The sequence below is a fragment of the Thermoascus crustaceus genome (assembly GCF_041956765.1).
Source record: "Thermoascus crustaceus strain CBS 181.67 unplaced genomic scaffold VTN00scaffold_5, whole genome shotgun sequence".
Lineage (NCBI taxonomy): Eukaryota > Fungi > Ascomycota > Eurotiomycetes > Eurotiales > Thermoascaceae > Thermoascus > Thermoascus crustaceus.
This window is the reverse complement of record NW_027192531.1, coordinates 2,043,245-2,061,858: the sequence shown is the minus strand read 5'-3', so window position 1 is coordinate 2,061,858 and position 18,614 is coordinate 2,043,245. Positions and strand designations below refer to the sequence as shown.

At 51.0% G+C, this 18,614-nt stretch overlaps 6 protein-coding genes across 6 annotated transcripts; 2 read left to right on the top strand and 4 right to left on the bottom strand.

Annotated features, from left to right (window-relative positions):
• Positions 1 to 332: 332 nt before the first annotated feature.
• Positions 333 to 3,332, bottom strand: VTN00DRAFT_8241 (uncharacterized protein; the record flags this gene model as incomplete). The annotated part of the gene is made up of 5 exons (XM_069435074.1): positions 333 to 435; positions 501 to 670; positions 745 to 3,047; positions 3,110 to 3,225; positions 3,328 to 3,332. 5 exons carry the CDS (start codon positions 3,330 to 3,332, stop codon positions 333 to 335), a joined length of 2,697 nt encoding a protein of 898 aa, XP_069286507.1.
• A 1,105-nt stretch (positions 3,333 to 4,437) lies between these two features.
• VTN00DRAFT_8240 (uncharacterized protein) lies at positions 4,438 to 6,254 on the top strand (the record flags this gene model as incomplete). The annotated part of the gene is made up of 4 exons (XM_069435073.1): positions 4,438 to 4,550; positions 4,648 to 4,702; positions 4,756 to 6,169; positions 6,247 to 6,254. 4 exons carry the CDS (start codon positions 4,438 to 4,440, stop codon positions 6,252 to 6,254), a joined length of 1,590 nt encoding a protein of 529 aa, XP_069286506.1.
• Positions 6,255 to 6,649: 395 nt separating this feature from the next.
• On the bottom strand, positions 6,650 to 7,047 carry VTN00DRAFT_8239 (uncharacterized protein; the record flags this gene model as incomplete). Its single annotated transcript, XM_069435071.1, has 2 exons — positions 6,650 to 6,693; positions 6,861 to 7,047. 2 exons carry the CDS (start codon positions 7,045 to 7,047, stop codon positions 6,650 to 6,652), a joined length of 231 nt encoding a protein of 76 aa, XP_069286505.1.
• Positions 7,048 to 9,577: 2,530 nt separating this feature from the next.
• VTN00DRAFT_8238 (uncharacterized protein) lies at positions 9,578 to 13,022 on the bottom strand (the record flags this gene model as incomplete). The annotated part of the gene is made up of 5 exons (XM_069435070.1): positions 9,578 to 9,964; positions 10,853 to 11,739; positions 11,792 to 12,375; positions 12,480 to 12,713; positions 12,838 to 13,022. The coding sequence occupies 5 exons, from the start codon at positions 13,020 to 13,022 to the stop codon at positions 9,578 to 9,580; spliced, it is 2,277 nt and encodes a 758-aa protein (XP_069286504.1).
• A 1,089-nt stretch (positions 13,023 to 14,111) lies between these two features.
• VTN00DRAFT_8237 (uncharacterized protein) lies at positions 14,112 to 15,977 on the bottom strand (the record flags this gene model as incomplete). Its single annotated transcript, XM_069435069.1, has 3 exons — positions 14,112 to 15,186; positions 15,236 to 15,392; positions 15,848 to 15,977. 3 exons carry the CDS (start codon positions 15,975 to 15,977, stop codon positions 14,112 to 14,114), a joined length of 1,362 nt encoding a protein of 453 aa, XP_069286503.1.
• Positions 15,978 to 16,699: 722 nt separating this feature from the next.
• Positions 16,700 to 18,237, top strand: VTN00DRAFT_8236 (uncharacterized protein; the record flags this gene model as incomplete). The annotated part of the gene is made up of 2 exons (XM_069435068.1): positions 16,700 to 16,798; positions 16,867 to 18,237. The coding sequence occupies 2 exons, from the start codon at positions 16,700 to 16,702 to the stop codon at positions 18,235 to 18,237; spliced, it is 1,470 nt and encodes a 489-aa protein (XP_069286502.1).
• Between the last annotated feature and the right edge of the window lie 377 nt (positions 18,238 to 18,614).

Sequence of the window (18,614 nt, the reverse complement as noted above, 5' to 3'; positions counted from 1 at the left end):
TTTCATTCATGACATAGGACGTATAATATCCACCTACTGGGAGCTTCCTCTCAAGTGGGAACTTGCGATGAAGGAAAGAGACATTGACAACAATACCTAACCGTTACTCCATCCATGCCAGGGTCTTCTACTTGTCCTAACGTACGTAATGTATATCGACATAAAAACAACGGAAACGGAGCGGATAAACCAAACATGCTGCAAGCTCGTACAGTACATGAAATATCCGCGATAATGATAAAATAACATGATAGTCATTTGCGATTAAATGAGTAGAATCGTGTCCTTGAGTCCCCCTTTCTTCATGAAGAGAACAGTTAATTGGATTGCGTTCAAGCGGAAACGGAGCCGATGTTTCTCCGCGACGAGTACGGGTTCGGCGCAGGAATACCAGCCTTGCGCTTCGATTGGGGTTTGGGTCTGGAGAGTGTGTATCTAGCACGCAGCTGTTAGCATCTCTGAAGTATCTGTGTGGATCTTCAGGTAGGTTAGAGACGTACTTCGCAAACGCCCTCGAAAGAGCCTTCTTGCAGCTGACTTTCTGGCTGCCGATGAACGAGTCGACGGTCACGGCGATCGCGCGGTCGATGTCCTGCGACGAGCAGTACTCCGACAGACGCATCTTGCAGAAGGCTTCTGCGATACGCATTATGGCTTCGAGGTGACGGACCTTTTTTTCATGGAGTTAGTGTCTGGTTATGGGATGCTTGATTTTATGATGATGATGACGACGGATGGACTTACAGTGATGGGGTAGGCACCAGTGGCCAAGGACTCCCGTCTCATATCAGCGAAGAGCCTGGCAATCTTGTCCTGGTCGATCTGGTACAGTTTCGGATGACACCTCTCCCGCGCATAGAGAATGTACTTCCGCAGCAGCTCCTGCGGGATCTCGCCCTCGTTCTCCTCCTCCTCTTTGCGCTTGGCTTCCTCTCTCTTGCGTGCCTCCTCCTCAGTGAGAGGGAGACGGTTACCATTCTTGTCGATCCGGTACCCTTCCTCATCGATGCGGTTGCCGTCCGCATCGACCAGATTGCCCTCCTCGTCCCGTTGGGGACGGGTAGGGTTGGCGCGGTGATGCGACTCAACGACGAAGTTGGCCAGGCGCTCGTCCTCACTCGGCTCGACAGTGTCGCGGATGACGCAGAGGATGTCGAAACGGGACAGGATGGGCTCCGTCAGCTCGACGTTCTGCGAGAAGGGGAGCGTGCCGTTGTAGCGGCCGCCGATGGGGTTTGCGGCCGCGACGACGGCGCAGCGGGCCTGGAGCGTGGTGACGATACCGGCCTTGGAGATGGAGATGGTCTGCTGTTCCATGGCCTCGTGGATGGAGGTACGGTCCTGGTCGTTCATCTTGTCGAATTCATCGATGAGGCAGGTTCCGCGGTCAGCCAGCACCAGGGCACCACCCTCCAGAGTCCACTCGCTCGTCAGGGGATCCCGACGAACGCTGGCTGTCAGACCGACGGCACTGGCACCTTGACCCGTCGCGAAGACAGCGCGGTGAGCCGTCTTTTCAACGTATTTGAGGATCTGGGACTTGGCGGTACCCGGGTCACCGAGCAGAAGGACGTTGATATCACCACGAATCGACATCTTGCCTTGTGCTTCCTTGCTGACGCCTCCAAAGAGCGAAAGAGCAACGGCGGTCTTGACATCCTGGTGGCCATAGATACTCGGGGCGATCGAGCGAATGATCTTGTCAACAATATCTGGGTCTTTTGACAAGGCCCGGATCTGGCGCTCATCCTCTTCCGTCAGATGGAAACCGGCCAGCTGATCGTGCGACTTGATGACATGGTTCGCTTCCAGGATAGTGGCGAAGACGGGGAACCCGTTCTTGTTGTTGAGCTGAGCGTCGTAGCTGTTGCGGTAGATACCGGTGACTTCGATCTCGTCTCCTGGCTTGGCAGAGTCGATAAGATCGGCGAGAAGGATAACCTCCCGCTGACGTGGGAGTCGTCCAGGGGGGACAGATCCTGGGGATTCTTGCAGAGTCAATTTCTGGTAGTTCCGGTACACGGTCTTCTCGGAGTTCATGGTAAACGGTCCCTTGGACTGGCAGTTTTGACAGTACGAGATCTTGACTTCGGCACTCGCCTCCTGCTGGAACGGACCAAGTGTGATACCACACTTGTTGCAAAGGAACATCACATATTTCAACTGAGGGAACACACCGGTTCTCCGGGTGACGACTCCGCTAACACGGACGAGACAGTTAAGATGTGACTGGCGCAGTTCTCGCAGCGTATATACAATAGGAAGGTCTGTTATGCGCACGTGGATCTCGTTGTGGATGTCATGGTACTGCGGGTAGTGGAAGAGGGTAACGTCGAGGGCGGCCTGGTCGAAGACCTTCAACACCTCCGTAGGCTCGTTCGCAAGGAAATACGCAAGAGTCGCCTTGGTCGAACTTAGATGCTCATAGGAAACTTCCAGAGAGGCCGAGTTCACTTCGCCAAGGGTGCGAATTCGGTTTCCGTAGACCGAACTACCAGAAGCGTCGGTGTATTCAGTAAGAAAGGCCTTGAACTCGCGGTAGATAGAGCGCAGAACTTGAGGCTGCAAGATCCAGTCCGTGATATTCGCGGCCTTGACATCAGCCAGTTCCTCAAGGGACAGCTCCTCTTCCATGATGTCTTCACCCATTTCGATATCTTCGCGATCCTCATCGTAGTGATGCCTTCGTCGACGAGGCTGTCTGGCAAGGTCTATGTTACCATCGTCATCATCATCCTGCAGGAAAGCAGCAGGCATGCGGCGACGGCGCGCGAGTTCCCGGTCTCGCTTGTTCAAGCGGGCTTCCAGCTGTCGACGGGCCCCGATGTCGAGCTCCTCGTGCTCTCCCTCATCGTCGATGTCGTCGCCCTCGTATTGCTGGGGTCCTGCATCACGGTAATCTCTCTCGAAGTTATCCGCAAAAAGATCGATTCCGTCCTCATCTTCAGCCATCTCATCGATATCGTCAATGTCGCGGATCAATTCATCTTCCTCGTCACGGTCGTCTTCTTCATCAAAAGGAAGCATAGGAGGGGAGGAAGGAGGAGCTGTGGGAGTGTCAGTCGAGTCACTTAAGTAGGGGACAGTCGTTCTGATCCAGTGGACTTACGGCTTGACGGCGGGGCGACGGAGGAGCTCTCATCATCGGGCTCTCTGGATCTCTTGCGTCGGTTCAGGTTGCCCAGACCGCGATTCGCGGCCGAGGCGCTGGGACGAAGAGGTGAACTATATCACGGTGTCAGTCTTCATGAGTGCACAAATGCAGCAGGATGGAAGATTCATCGGGTTCACGGTATCAGGGATTTGAGCGGTGGAAAGTCGACTCACCTCATGATGTGCTCTCAGATCAGAATGTGCGCTCAAGCATTCGACGGAAAATAAGGAATATTAGTAAATGCAGTAAATCGGCACACACACAAGGTCTTGCGTTGACACAGGTTGGTTGCGATTTTGCAAGCAGGCGGCATTCCAACTGAAAGGGAGAGGAGCATGTTCTGCTGCAGGCTTGGTGGAGTTTGATGTGGCCCGAACAGCGACGCGTCGTTGCAGCGCGTCCACGACGCGTAAATTTCAATTAAACCCCGATCGGGAAAAGCCAGCCTCGCAGATCTCAAAATCAACACATTGACAGCAGAGGACCCTGTATTCCGAGGTAAATTCTATTAATCTGTTAATGCTGTAAATATCTTTGCTTGTGAATTTTGTAGTCGTAAGAGAAGTTCTCTCCTCTTGGAGAAATGGCGATATAAAACGAGTTTCCCATTACTGTCGCAAGCCGGACTTGACAAAGCAACTGCTCTCTTAGTCCCCACTTGACAATTAAGACGACAACACGTTTTAGCGTGGTCTAATCAGAGAAGTTCTAGCATCAGAGACTAGAGCGTTTTCTCGTGTATTTCAAATCCGTCTCCCACACGAGCTTGGTGGGGCAGAGCAACGTGTGCAGATGTGTTCTTACAGCTGGGATTTTTCTTTCTCTTCTTTTCTCTCTTTCCTACCTGGCTGAGCACGTCTGGAGAACTAACGAACTTGTAGCCAGTTTCGAAAGCTACCTAACCAAGTCTTCGGATTTAGTACTGGGTACCTTTGAGACGTCCGAAGCTAACATTCCCCCGCAGTCTCTTAGTTGGCAGACTAACAATAATCACTGAGAGCTTGAGAAACAAACAGGAAATATAATGACAGATCAAAAACATCCAGAGCGCTCTCCAGTACCTCTACGGTTGACATCGTCGAGTTCTGTACAGTGTGCTATGTGGTGCAAACGAGGCAAACACGTTAAAGTGACTCGCGCTCCGCGCGTCAGCCAGACGCGGCCTCGGCGACAGGAAGGCTGAGAGCTCTTGCGGCGAAGGAGTGCTGCTACAACAGACATCCTTCAACGCCATTTATCCATCATTTCCTCATTGATTTATCGCTGACTTTGATTGATTCGAAATGGATAACCAAGAGACTTCCAAGTTTTCCACGGAAACTCAACAGAATGGTGAGCAAGGCAGTGGTCGCCGCCGGGAGAGCATTACCTCTGAGAATTCTCAGACAGCAAAGGAGTATGCTATTGATATTCCTTGCTTCTTCAATAACTAGCGTGCGATAGACGCTTTAGTACAGGTGTCAGGATGATACTTATTAACTCGTTTCCTTCAGGTTCATTGATAGCCAGCTAAAGCTTGAAGCCGATGCGCGCGAAGTCCTCCCATATGTAAGGCACCAACAACATGGTGGCGCGTCATGATCGCTAATAAATAAATTCAGTCCTTTGATTCCTGCACCCAGCCCTTGGGGCCACTTCGCCAGAGCCTCTTTGCTTGCATGACCTGTAACCCACCTCCCGCCAATCCCGACGAGCCGTACACCGCTGCCGGAGTCTGCTACTCCTGCTCCATCTCCTGTCACGGCGAACATGAACTGGTCGAGCTATTCAACAAGAGGAACTTCGTCTGCGACTGCGGAACAACGCGCCTGCCATCGACGTCGCCATGCACCCTTCGAGTCGATCCCGCGACGGGCAGAAAAGGCGTCCATTCACAGAAGCCAGCCCCGGACAACAAGTACAACCACAATTTCCGGAACAGATTCTGTGGGTGTGGCGAAGAGTATGATCCTCATAAGGAGAAGGGCACTATGTTTCAGTGTCTTGGTCTAGGAGCTGCCGAAACGGGCGGGTGTGGGGAGGAGTGGTGGCATCCGGAATGCCTCATCGGTCTTCCTCGAGGTTGGTACAAAGCTGCGAAGAAGGAGGGATCCAAGGAGAATGAAGAGAACAAAGAGGCGATGGCTAAGGGCGAGGAAGCGGAAGAAGAGGAGGAAGAAGCGCCTCTGCCCCCCGGCTTCCCGGGAGAAGATGACTTCGAGACTTTTATCTGCTATAAGTGTATAGAGTCGAATCCATGGCTAAAGCAGTACGCTGGGACTCCAGGGTTCCTGCCGCCAGTCTATAAACAGGGAGGGCTCAACGGCCCAGATGGTGGTGACCGCACCGAAGCCCCTGCTGAGACAAAGCCTGAGACAAAGCCTGAGACAAAGCAAGAGGACCAGACGAATGGCTCAAAGAAACGCAAAGCGGACGACGACGTCGAGGATGAACCACAGTCAAAGCGCACGAAGGAGGACACCTCAGATGAGTCCCAAGACAAGAAACCAGCACCCGCAGACTCCGAAGCGCCTAGGCAGAAGCACGATAACCTTCCACCAAACCCTCCTCCAGGAACATTCTCACTATTCGTCAAAGAGGACTTCCGCGACCACCTCTGCCACTGTCCAGACTGCTTCCCAAAGCTGATCCCCCACCCGCAACTCCGAGAGGAAGAGGAGACGTATGAACCCCCTCTCTCGGAGGATGGCGAAGCCAACGGCGGCGGCAGTCAAGGTACCGGAAGCCTTCTTGACCGGGGCGAGGCCGCACTGAGCAATATTGATCGTGTCAGGGCCATCGAAGGTGCAATGGTCTACAACCACCTGCGGGATAAAGTGAAGGAGTTCCTGAAGCCATTCGCGGAGAGCGGCAAGCCCGTCGGCGCGGAGGATATCAAGGCTTACTTTGAGAAGCTGCGTGGTGATGATCAGGCGATCAAGGAGGCAGGTGGTCGCGCATCTGCGGCCACTAATGGAGGATCAGGAAGTGATGGGAACAGTGGCGAGGACGGAGACAACAGGAGGGAACAAAGTGGTATGTTTTAGCGCTTCACCAATCTCTACCGGAGTACTCTCTTGAAATCATAGGGACTTTGACTGACTTTTGAATAGGTTACTAATATCTTTCGGACACACTGATCTGAACGAATTCTATTTGACATGGAATATGGCGGTTGGGAAGGGTTACGGGTACAATCTGGCAAACTTCGCGAAATCAACGGGAACTTCGGGTCTTTTGCGGCGCAAGAATAACATCCGGAAGGAATTGTGGATGGCGGTGATCAATGTTGGTCCATACTTGAATTTGCCATTAACTAACAAATATGATGTTGACATAATTGAGATGCTCTCAACCACACGTCCTCCTCCCTTTCTAAAACCAGTCCCTCCATACTACCAGCGGTTCCCAAAGTCGATTTGCAGTCATACATAAACGCATTTGCAAGACAAGCAAGCCATTCCAGTCTGTTGGAATAACATAGATCGTAACGCCGTTTCCATCTCTTTCATTTCATCATCGATTCGATTCGATACGCTGACGGAAGGCCTCAAGAACTCCTGATGAAAGCTCTGATTAACAACCATGATCCCTCCATCCAGCTGCATGGGAGGTACTCAGCCTCTTGTAGAATACATACCCGTATCGTATCGAGTGATCAGACCAGTCCCAGATCCGCAGGAGCCAGCGCATTCGGCTTATCTACGAAAGAAATGGCGATCTTCACGCTGTTCGTCACGGTTGCTCGACCTTCTGGAGCTTGGAGGATATTGCTGCGTTTGTTGTTGTTGGACCCTGTCCCTGCGGTCCTGCTGCTCTCGACCGCTGGGCTGCTGCTGGTTGCTACCCCAGGTCGCAGAGGTGGCGAAGTGGTTGTTGCCGATGTTCTTGCGTGATCCCCAGAAGAAACCCATGGTGGATGGATTTGATTGAGGGATTGAGGCTTGTTTGTAAAATGATATGAATATTTATAGGTGAGAGGTAAAGGGTCTCTTGAGTTTCGAGACTTGGATATAGAAGAAACAACTGTGAGCATGTCTGATGAGTGAGAGATACAAAAGTTCGTTCAGTCGTCCCTTATATAGATATAGCATATTCATCATCGCCCCCCAAAACATCAGAGCCAATCTCTCAACCTCCGAGTGTTCATGCCGAAGGGTTTCAGATCAAAACAACTGGCGCTGTCCATGCATCTGCGTTTCCTGCTCATCGCCAAATCAGGACGGTTTGAAGAGGCCGCCGGTAGTAGATACGAGTAGAACGCGCATGAAGTAGTACGTCACCAAACACATCCAATAGGGAGTAATATCCTCCCGTCAAGAAGTTAAAATCGGAAAAATGAAAATAAAACCTCACCATGCAAAGGATATAGTTATCTGGATGAAACTTGCAAACATTTGACGATAACCATAGATGGGATGTATTAAGCGCCGGGGGGTGCGCTAAGAGCGCGGCGATCATGTTACGGAGATAAACCCTGCATAGAGACCCTTGCTGGGGGGTAGGACACGGCCTTGCCGCCGGGTTGGAACAGACTAGTTTCTGCAGAATGTACATGCAGAAAAGTTTAATATCGCTTTTTCATCTCCACTGATGGGCGTTTTTTCCATGATGTCCCCGCCAGGGCGCGAAGTATATCCCTCCCTCTGCTTGTCAACCATACGGAGACACTAGATGGGTATGCATAAAGCTACCTGAGACGTTAGTTTTGATGGCTGAGAATGCAGAATTTGCATTCGCTGGCGGTTATATCGCATTATTTAGACTCTTGCTATACTGGCTAATCTAGACTTCGAAACGAAACGACAACACCGCCGCGCGCTCCCATGGATGTGATGATAGGAGATGCGGTTGGGTCAGCAAGGATGAGACTCGCGCCGTTATCGAACATCCAGCCACAACGGTCAGTTTCTATATCTGGTTCGACGGGGATTGAAGAAACGGGTCGTTGTGAGCCGCGCACGAGCGTGTCTAAGTTGTCACTTGTCACAGAAGAACCCTAGTCTCGAATAATTTCTGGAGAAGAGCGGTAATAGGGTAGAAAATATCAATAGTAGGATGCAATTTAAGCGCTGACCTGATATTTTTCATCTGATGTATCTCTAGAACATTAGGTACCTACGTACCTATCCTCTCAACGAAGGGCAACCCAGTGGTGAGTGCTTGGAAGAGGGCATCGATCAGCAATGCAATTCCCATCAATTGTATACCTGAGGCCTACAAATTAGGTACTCCGTTCTGTACATAATAATACAAATTGCTTCGAATACGCAGTAGTCAAGAATTGGTAATATTGCTTAAATCTTACAAAGTTACGGAGCACACTCGAGGCCAAGACCCGTGTGGCTCACGAGTTTCGTCATGCGCGCCTAAGCCACATAACTTTGGAATCTTGGAATATGATCTGCCATCCTGATTCGGCGCATGGATGGGAAATATGGAGACCAACCACGTGTGGTCTGATCACTGTGGCTGTGAATTCGTGGTGGATGTATCGCTGGCTGACTATCAGAGTCAGAATATTATATAAAGTCGGCTCGAGCCGTCCTTTTCCAGGCGTTTTTGCTTCTGATTATCTCTCCCTAGTCTATCATTTAATATCTATTAGCATGTGTATGAGTCGAGATACTTAATTACCTCATATATGTATCCCACAGGACTGAAAGTGTGAGTACTCTCGCTGCGCCTACCTACACGATCAATTGACATCTTGCTAACCGCAAGCACGCAGTTAGATTAAACCGAACGCCAGACAATTGTGCATACAACCGATCTTTTTCTTCCTCGGTCAATTCCACATCCTGTCGAGTCTCCAGTCTCTCTCACTTGCATTTATCCACAATGGGTTGGTTCTGGGGATACCACAAGAACATCGGCACCAGACACTTCGGCACGTCAGTCATCGTGGATAAGCATGGGGTTCGCAAGGGGCCGTGGCGTTTGTCGTTGGGAAAATTTACCTGCTTTCGCTGAGTCTGAGTCTGAGGGTTGAGACTGTCGCTGGATACTACACCGTTACGATATGCGCGGGATGATGATGGGATGTAATTTGTTTGGAAAAGATCCTTGGCTGGGTATACGCATCATATGGATTGATGAAAGTATGAAATTAATGGAGAAAGAGATTGAAGAGGCGCAATTATCTATATAATTCCAAGAGAACGGGTGATGATTTAATTAATTTGTTGCCAACATATTCCATGACTGCAATCGAGGTTGACTTTCTTTTGCAGAAAGATATTATAGTTTTTCTCTCTCTTCTTCTTTCTTTTCGTTAAGCCCGTCGGACTATCTAATACGAGTGGGTGAAGGGGTCCAGTGGGTTTCCAAAGCATGGAAACCGACGCAGGTCATCTCATATTGGGGATTCTCATGGACATATGGACATAGTCATCTATTAAAGCTAACTATTAACTACACCATGTCTTGGTAAATAGTCCATGATCACTTTTGAACCAAAAGGTAAAATAACCCTGCCTTTTTTTTCCGATCCATCTCTTTCCGGACATCCTTCAGGTTGTCTCCGATGATGATTGTGTCTGGCGCATCTAGCCCTAGCTTCTCTTTGAACACCGTGTAGGCATAGTCATATGTCTTCTCAGCTTCTTCCAGCCTCCCTTGCTCGAAATAGACATGTCCCAGACAATTTGCCGCAGCTTGTGTCTTGATATTGTCTTTCCCGAACACGCTTTCTAGCGCTTCCAGCGCACGCAGATGCATTTCCTCTGCCTTCTTTAACTTCCCCCTGCGATGATATACGCTGGCAAGGTTGCTGGTGATCATCAGAACTAGAGTGTTCTCGGAGTCCAGCTTGAACTCTTCACACATCCCCTGTGCTTGAATCAACATCCTTTCGGCTGCTTTCATTCTCCCCTCGTTCATATACAACAGGCCCAAATTATTGTATATCGTCATGGCATTGGGATCCCTTTTTTCTCCAACGTCGTTGCATAGCTCTAATGCGGTATTATATAATTTTTCGGCGTCCCTGAACTTGCCTTGCTTGGAATACAAGGTCCCGAGGCTCTGTACGATTTCTAAGGTCAAGTCGTCGTGAGATCTGTAAATATTTATGGCCTTGGTAAATGCTGCTTGCAAGAGTTCTTCGCCTTTAGCAAAAATTTTCTGGTCAGAATATAAGGTCCCCAGCGCATATAACATTTTTATCGTTGACCAATGGGAAGGCCCAAAAGATCTTTCTCCTTCCAAAAGCGCTGGCTTGAATAAAGCCTCCGCTCCAGTGAATTTCCCATATTCTTGAAGAAAATCTGCCAAGTAAAACCAAGAGTCGATCAACTGCTGTCCTTGCGTTTCAGCTCCAGGATTGCACTTGAAAACTTCAGAGCTCAGCCGCGAGATTCGATCGCAGTGGGGATAAAGACGACGAGAGAGTGTCCGGTATTGTGGATCATGAATGTCCTTGATAGCAGATGCGACGATCATTGTGGCTAGTCGAACTGTCGATGATAGATCGTCGCCTAGTCTGAAATTGAAACACCATTCATGGACTACAGGCTGAATAAAATACGCCGAAGGATCATTCTGCGGTTCGAGCATCGAATAGTCCAAAAGAGTCTTGATGGCTCTTTTGAAGTTCAATTCGCCCTGCATGCAGAATCTAAACCAATCAGGAATGCTGCTCATCTGTTCCATCTCCCTGGCCAAAAGGGGTGAGAATAGACCATACCAAATATCCCAAGATGAGAGACAGGAGCAGACCTGCAACAATTTTGCCGCGTTCGGATCGTTGAGTTCAACCTGTCTGTAAGACAGTTCCCACGTCGTTACAGCACTTCTGGAATCATCCTGCTGCAATAACGATTTGGAAGTCTCTTCGAAGAGTTTGGACCACATCTCACGATAATACCGGAGGTATTCCTCTACACTTGAATTTGTCTGGTGCATGAAGGCACCAGCTTGGGTGAGAGCAAGAGGAAGACCGCCAAGTTCCTTCACGAGTTCCTCAGATCCTGTGATTGATCTTCCCATGTGAGAGTGGAGGAGTCTTGACCCTTGTTCCAGTGTCATTCCTTGGAGTCGTAAGGAGTGTCCAAGTTGCCCAAAGCGGGCAAGTCGAGTGGTTACCAAGATTGAACCATGGTCAGCGTTTGGAAAGTAGGAGAATGGATTGTACGCTTCCGAATCTTGCAACGACGGGTCTCGATCAACGTTGTCGAAAATCAGCAGCCATCTGTTGTTTCCACTTTCGGTGAACCATTTGAGGACATGCTTCACGACAAGTTCGATATCCTGGGACGATCTATCTCGGAACCTTCTGCAAGCATCTGATAGATGTTCATCAGGTAGCTGAAGAGCAATATCGGCAATACACTGCTCCAAGTGGTACTTAGTATCCCCATTCAACCAAAAGACAGCACTAAACGTCCGCTGGTGCTTCCTGGAAAACTCAAGGGCGAGCTGGGATTTGCCACTACCGCCAACACCGTGAAGCACAAATACTTTGCGACGCATTTGCTTTGTGGATCCTGGCAATAGGTGCTGCTCGATCTGTTCGAGTTCATGATTGCGTGGGATAAACTCTTTTATGCCCGGTGTTCTTTGCATGTTGAAATTGATTCTGTACTTTTCGTCTTTGTCATCCGTTTCTGTTTGTATTTAGTCCACCTGGTCGAATTATTTGAATGCTTGAGAACTTACTTTCTAACTCCACCGGTACCTTTCCGCAACGTCGCATCTGAAGAATGACGCTTTCCATCTGCACATAACGTCGAGTCGCAGCCACAATCGCCGCCGTTTGCGACGCTTGCTCCAGACGAATATTCTCCAGGCCGTGAAGCACGTTGAACCGGAAATACCTGTTGGTCCTCCCCAAATGCGGATACATTCTAGCAAACGACTGCGCGGTCTTCTCAGTTTCCGTCGCAATCGAGCGCAGCGACTTGCTTATCTGGAACAAGCTGGATCCGAATTTTTGAACGGCAGGGACTCCCGTGCCAATCGATATCAGGCAGTTCAGATTTCTGTCCAGGACTTCTTCAGACCATACATGCTGCGCTTCGCTCCAGACTTCGTGCACCGGATTATTCGCACCGGTGGCACCGTCCAGGAACTCCTCACCCAGAGGACCGATCTTGATCGGTTCGAAGAATGAAGATGCTGCTGATGTGGCCCTGGCGGCCTCCCAGACCTTGGTCGCATGGTACAGATCTGAGGAGCCCTGCGACGGGTAGCTTGTGAAATGCACCACGTCCCGTGTTTCCTGTGCTGTGGCACATACAAACCTGCACAAATAAATCCATTAGCATCTCGAGGCTGTCGTTTGCGAAGATGCATAGGATGCAGTGAAGCACTACCACTCCCGGTTAGGGCATAAGTAGGTACTCACACCTTGCAAGCCGCATCCTCGTCCTTCAAGAGTATATTCTCATCGAAACCCTGCCGGACTATGATCTCCTTGATCGCGCGCTCCAATTCTTCCGTATCGAATCGCCCCTGGATTTCCCCCTTCAGGTTAAAGCGGTGCCGTTTCTTCGTGAAGATCCGCGTCGACAGTGCCAGGTAAGCAGCGATACACTCGTCGATCCCCATCCTCAATCTCCCCAGCATGATAGCGATCAGTCTATGTGTTGTCCCATTGTCAGCGTCATAATCACAATCTCCTCTTCATCGTTATTCCTCTGCCATAAGTATAGGTAGACCCGAAAGCCATTCGGGTAAGATAGAAATGCAAAAAAAACACCCACCCGCCAGTACTCGTGCCACCGATCATATCGAAATACTCATACGGCTTAGGTGGTTTGCCGCCGCCTGAACCTGGCCGTTGTTCGGCCGTCATCACCTCCATCAGCTGCTTGAGGATGTATAGCGACGACAGTCCGCGGACTCCGCCGCCGTCGAGCGAGAGTAGACGGAGATCCCTGCCTGGCATGATTGATCTGCTTATTTTTCTTTTCTTGAATGAATGGTCCCTTCAGCGTCCTACATAAAATTTATATAATTATACACAAAAAAAGAGGTAATAAGTCAGTGTATGCTCTATAAAAATGCAATATTATGAAGGAAGGTCTCAGTGCAGAACGGCCACGAGAAGCGCGTGCGGCAACAATCGCATTATATTATACCTGGAACCCATTAAACCCGATATGTGCCCTAGCTACAGAGCAAGGGTCCTTGCTCTGCATCGCCCCCAAGTCCCGCAAGCATGTATGTACTGTACAGTACAGGAAGACTGCATTAAGCGCCGTGCTGCGCCCAAGTCCCCCGCCCACCTGCGACAGGCACGAATCATGGCGCCCGAGCCAGCTGGCGATACAGAATAGCCAGCCCAATGGCTTGTCTGCTAAACTGGGATGGTTTCCTGAGTTTGAAACATGGCGAGGAGTATAGTCACCAGTTATCGGCGATTAATATGAAGCAAAGAGGGTAAGGATTAAAACGGGTCTGTATGCAGTGATGCACCGCCCGATACCCCACACCACATCTAGTAGAACTCGTCAGTTGAGTCAACTCTACTCCCTACGTCGAGCGCCTACAGTCGCTTCCTAGACCCACGGCCAATCGCATAAACCTTATCACCGCCTCGATGACCTCGAATCTACCATCTACCAGAGAACTTCTCGAGGCGTTTGCACAGCTGCAAATCTGTATTCACATAATCTAGGAGCCTTTCCCGATCTTTTCACCACTGTATGATGACCGGATGGTTCCGTCCGCCGTGCTATCTATTTCACAAATTATAAAAGAAAGAACTTCCCGATGCCATGATTGATATAGACACTGATGAGAAATGCCATGCAGAGAATAGATGCCAAATGTATGCAAGAATGTATATGGTTCACTCAAAAAATATGCACAGACCGGAAAGAAAACGCCGTCGCTCCGCTGTAACCAACCAATTCTGCCGCTATGATGTGTACCTTCTACCGAACCAACTCCAGAACGCGCTCCTTCTTCCCGCCCATCAATCCTAAGGCTTTAAAATCAGTTTCATCACGACCAAATACAGCTCATTCCCATTCTATTGCTCCTTGAGGCGCTTTGGCGCCCTACCCACTAAGCTATCATCCGGTAGTCCACTCCGTTTCGTGCCAGGCAAACTGCCTGTGCGGATGTCGTTATCATCCTGGGTCACCCGGCGATGCGGATATCTACCCTCATAGCTCTCGAAGCAGTTGGCACTGATGAGATCCCCATTTTTGAAATAAGGGTGCTCCAGCGCTTCCCGGGCAGTGATCCGCTTCGTCGGATCGTATTCGAGTAGTCTGGAGAGTAGATCGAACCCGTCTGCGCCGGGCGTGCCGGCACTAGAGTTCGGGGAGTATCCGGCAGTCTTCAGACAGGTTTGGTACCATCCTTCCAGATTAGATGGTTTGTTGAAATGGCTTGTTCCGCGGGACAGCGCGAGGGACTGTAGCTGGGGGTATTCTGGCATTGAGACTAAACCAGGCCAGGTCTCCTTCCTTGGCAGGCCCAAGATCTCGATGATTTTCATCATCTGGTTGCGCTGGAAGGGGACTGTCTTTTTGCTGTCCATCTTGGCTTCCTCGCCTTTGAAGATCGGTCGGAGCGACAGAAGTTCTGCGAAAATGCACCCCACTGCCCAGAGGTCGACGGCTGGAGTGTAATGACGACTTCCCAGCAGCAGTTCTGGGGCGCGGTACCAGATGGTGACGACAACCTTGTCTCCAGAGAAGAGGGAGTTAAGTGGCTTGTAGAACAGACGCGCAAGACCAAGATCGCCTATCCGGACGGCGCCGTTAGAGGTGACAAGGATGTTGGCCGGCTTCAGATCTCGATGGAGCACCCAGTTGCTATGCAGGTAGAGTAGGCCGTTCAGCAGCTGAAACAGGATCGACTTCACCATCGGTGCAGGAATGGCATGTCTCTGCGGCTGGGTGTGATGGTGAATGATCTGGAGCAGATCGTGCTCCGTGTATTCGAAGACCATAAAGATGCATTTATCTTCAAGAATGATCTCGACGAGCTGGACCACATTTGGATGCGATAACTCCGAGCACAGGGCCATCTCCCGAATCGCAGATTGTGAGAGACCCGTGTACTGGATCAGCTCACCCTCCTTGTCGGGTTTGAACCTGTCATAAATTAGCGTCGAAATCTCCACAGACGAGGTTGTAGACCAACTTCTTGATTGCGAATTCGCCCTTCTGACCATTCTTGGCTATGGCTTTGTAGACACGGCCATAAGTACCGCTGCTGATGAAGCCAACGATATGGTATTTTTCGCGTATATGGACCTTGCTCGTGTACCCACTTCCGGGGGGCCTCTTGTGATCCGCATCTAGACGGCAATGAAGTCAGCAACGGATACATAAAAGTTGCATGTTATAATTAAAGACGAAATGCCATTTTCTCGACTGAGTCCGTCGCTGAGAGGGCGTGTAAAAAGGATGCGTAAGTAGCGAGGCATCACATAATGTAAGTCAGTATCAAAAAGTGGGGTCAAAAGCATAAGCGCCAATAGACCTTAGGATGGGGTAAAGCAGAGTCTCAAAGAGATTGCAGGCAGAACAAAAAGGGAAATTTTACCACGTGGAAAGGAACTGCCTAGGGAGTTCAAAAAGGGAAAGTTTCGTCCAAACATGATGGATATCGTGATACATAGACATGTATCAGACGAAATGAACGTGGAAGAAAGCGGAGGTGGAGAATGGCTGCAGACCGGCCATGCAGACAAAAGAACAGTACAAAGAGGGTGAGACAAAAGAAAGAATGAAAAGAGAGGTCAGGTATTACCGTCCAAAGCAGCCTGGACGTTCCTCTTCAGGGCCAGGTTCTGGCTGACGGAGGGGGCCGCGGCGGGCCTGACGGAGGAGGTGGCGGTCAAGGGGCCTCCGGACGAGGAGGGCGGGTTTGTCAGGCTCATGGAGCGTCAGACAACCACAACCGAAGAGCCTCCTCGCGCCGCGGGCACCTAAGAACAGGAGAGCAGAGAGACGGTGCGATGGAGCGGCGGTGGCGTGGGCGGACAGAAAGACGTTTGTCCAGCTCCACCGGGATGGAGATCGGAGAGAGGGAGAGGAGAGAGGAGCGTTAGTCAGCGGAGCGGCGGACAGAAGCCGGCTCCTGCGAGTCCCTTGGATATACGCTGCGGGGAGTTGCGGAGCTGGCCGGTGCACGCTGTATCGCAGAACAGCCCGGCTGCATCGGATGCGTGTTGTGGGGTCTGTCAGATCCTGAAGGATGGGGAAGATGTACTCCATAGTCTCGACAAGATCTCTGTGTACGGATTACTATGCACTGTGTCGATCACATAATCAAGAGAGATACATCTCCAGACCGACTCTACAAACCTCTGCTCCTGTTTTTGTAGGACAGAAGAGCTGTTCTCCGCTCCATCCCCGTGTAACTCGTCAGGAGGTTCCTCCTGGCCGCTCGGGCGCGCGACGCGTGGAACCCGCCAACGTCATGGCTTCGACTCCCTCCCGCTCCTCATCTCCCTCGTGCCTCTCATCCCTTGTCGACGATTGCGTGCTGCGGAATGTGAAGGGCCCCGTAAACCAACCTCCTTGAACCCCCGAATCTCTTATCGCCTGCTGGATGTATCGGGCTTCCGTTTCCTGGACATCTTCTCAGTGACCAGTCGCCATGGCGCCCCACGAAGCCAGTCGTTGGAGGCTGACGCCGTACCTCATATACCTCGTCCTGGTCACCACTTTGGGACCTCTTCAGTTCGGGTATCATCTGGTACGATGTCTATCCTCGTAATGCCTGTTTCCATCCCCGATTGTGCTGCTAACAGCGTTCCCCGATAGGCTGAGCTCAACGCTCCTCAAGCGGTCATTACCTGCCAGAAGAAGAGCATCACCGACAAGCTGAGGCCCTTGACGCAGCGCCCAACATGTATTCCCATGAACCCGTCCCAATTCGGCCTCGTCTCCTCCATCTACACGCTGGGTGGTCTCCTGGGAGCCCTGCTGGCAGGGCCCATCTCCACCAAGTACGGACGGCTGTTTGCCCTACGAACCACGACGATTTTCTTCATCCTGGGGTCCGTTGCTGAGACACTTGCGACCGGTATTTCTATCTTGAGCCTTGGAAGGCTGCTGTCCGGCGTAGGCGCTGGGGCCTCCATAGTCGTGGGACCCATATACATCTCAGAGATTGCCCCTCCCACCGCGAAGGGTTTCTTCGGCGCTTTTACGCAGGTCATGACCAATGTGGGGATTCTCTTGACCCAGACACTCGGATACTTCCTCAGTAAGGGCAGCATGTGGAGGATTATTCTTGCAGTTGCCGGTATTATTGGAGGTGTAGAGCTCCTGGGCCTCTCCCTGGTTCCTGAGAGCCCTATCTGGCTTGCAGAACACCAACACTTGGGCCACGCGAGACAGGTGCTCCAGCGGATACGCGGCAAGAACGCGGATATCGAAGGGGAGGTGAAGGCATGGAAGGTCTCAGCGGCCCCCGGAAACGAGAATGCCGAAGAGGAGTCCCTCCTCACACCATCCTCGGGGAACATGGCCCCGAAGAAACCGCCGGTGACCATTCTAAGCGCAGTCACCAACCCGGCCTACCGTCAAGCCATCATCGCAGTGGTGGGAGTAATGGTAGCTCAGCAGTTCACCGGCATCAACAGCATTGTCATGTACAGTGTGGCGCTTCTGCAGAGCATCCTCCCCACGACCGCTGCGCTGCTAGCTGTGGGAATTTCAGCACTTAACCTTGTCATCACGCTCGCCTGCTCTCCATTGCCAGACAAGATCGGTCGAAAGACCTGCCTTCTCCTCAGCATCACTGGCATGGGACTGAGCTCTGTCTTGCTTGCCCTGGGCATCTCCCTCGGCCTGAAGGCCCTTTCTGCTGTGGCAGCCTTGCTCTTTGTCGCTTGCTTCGCCGTCGGACTCGGGCCCGTCCCGTTCATCCTGGCTTCGGAGCTCGTAGGTCCTGAGGCCGTCGGGGCGACGCAGAGCTGGGCCCTCGCGGCGAACTGGATCGCGACGTTCGTTGTGGCGCAGTTTTTCCCTATCCTTAACAATGCGTTAGGCGGTAAGGGCAAGATCTACTGGCTTTTTGCAGTTCTGTCCGTCGTCCTGGGAGCGTTTATCTACTGGCGGGTACCAGAGACCAAAGGCAAGGCCAACGCGGATGAAGTCTGGGGAAGAGAGCAGAGGAGGAGAGACTAGATACCCTTACATTCCTGGAGTCCTGTCTCATCTTTTTTTTTCCCGTATTAGGCTCCTGATACAGCAGCTGCGGCCGTGTATGGATGAACTTGAAGGCATTCTGGTAATCAGCCATTCAATTCAGCTTATAACCAAATCGAAGCCAGTCTCTAGCAATGAAATTTCCTTGTATCGTCTTATGCAATACGTCAGCACACTGGTCCCAGTGATTGAATATCCCGATGTAGCAATGGCAGCAAGGTGTCAATGCCTGCAGCTGAGTAAACCAGATTGAAGAACTTCTCCACCGTTTTCTAGTTCAGGTACTCAGACTCAGCCTTACGGGAAAAGGGTGCCGCGTTGTCTGGTCTGTTCACTACTGCTCCGGCTTCGAACGG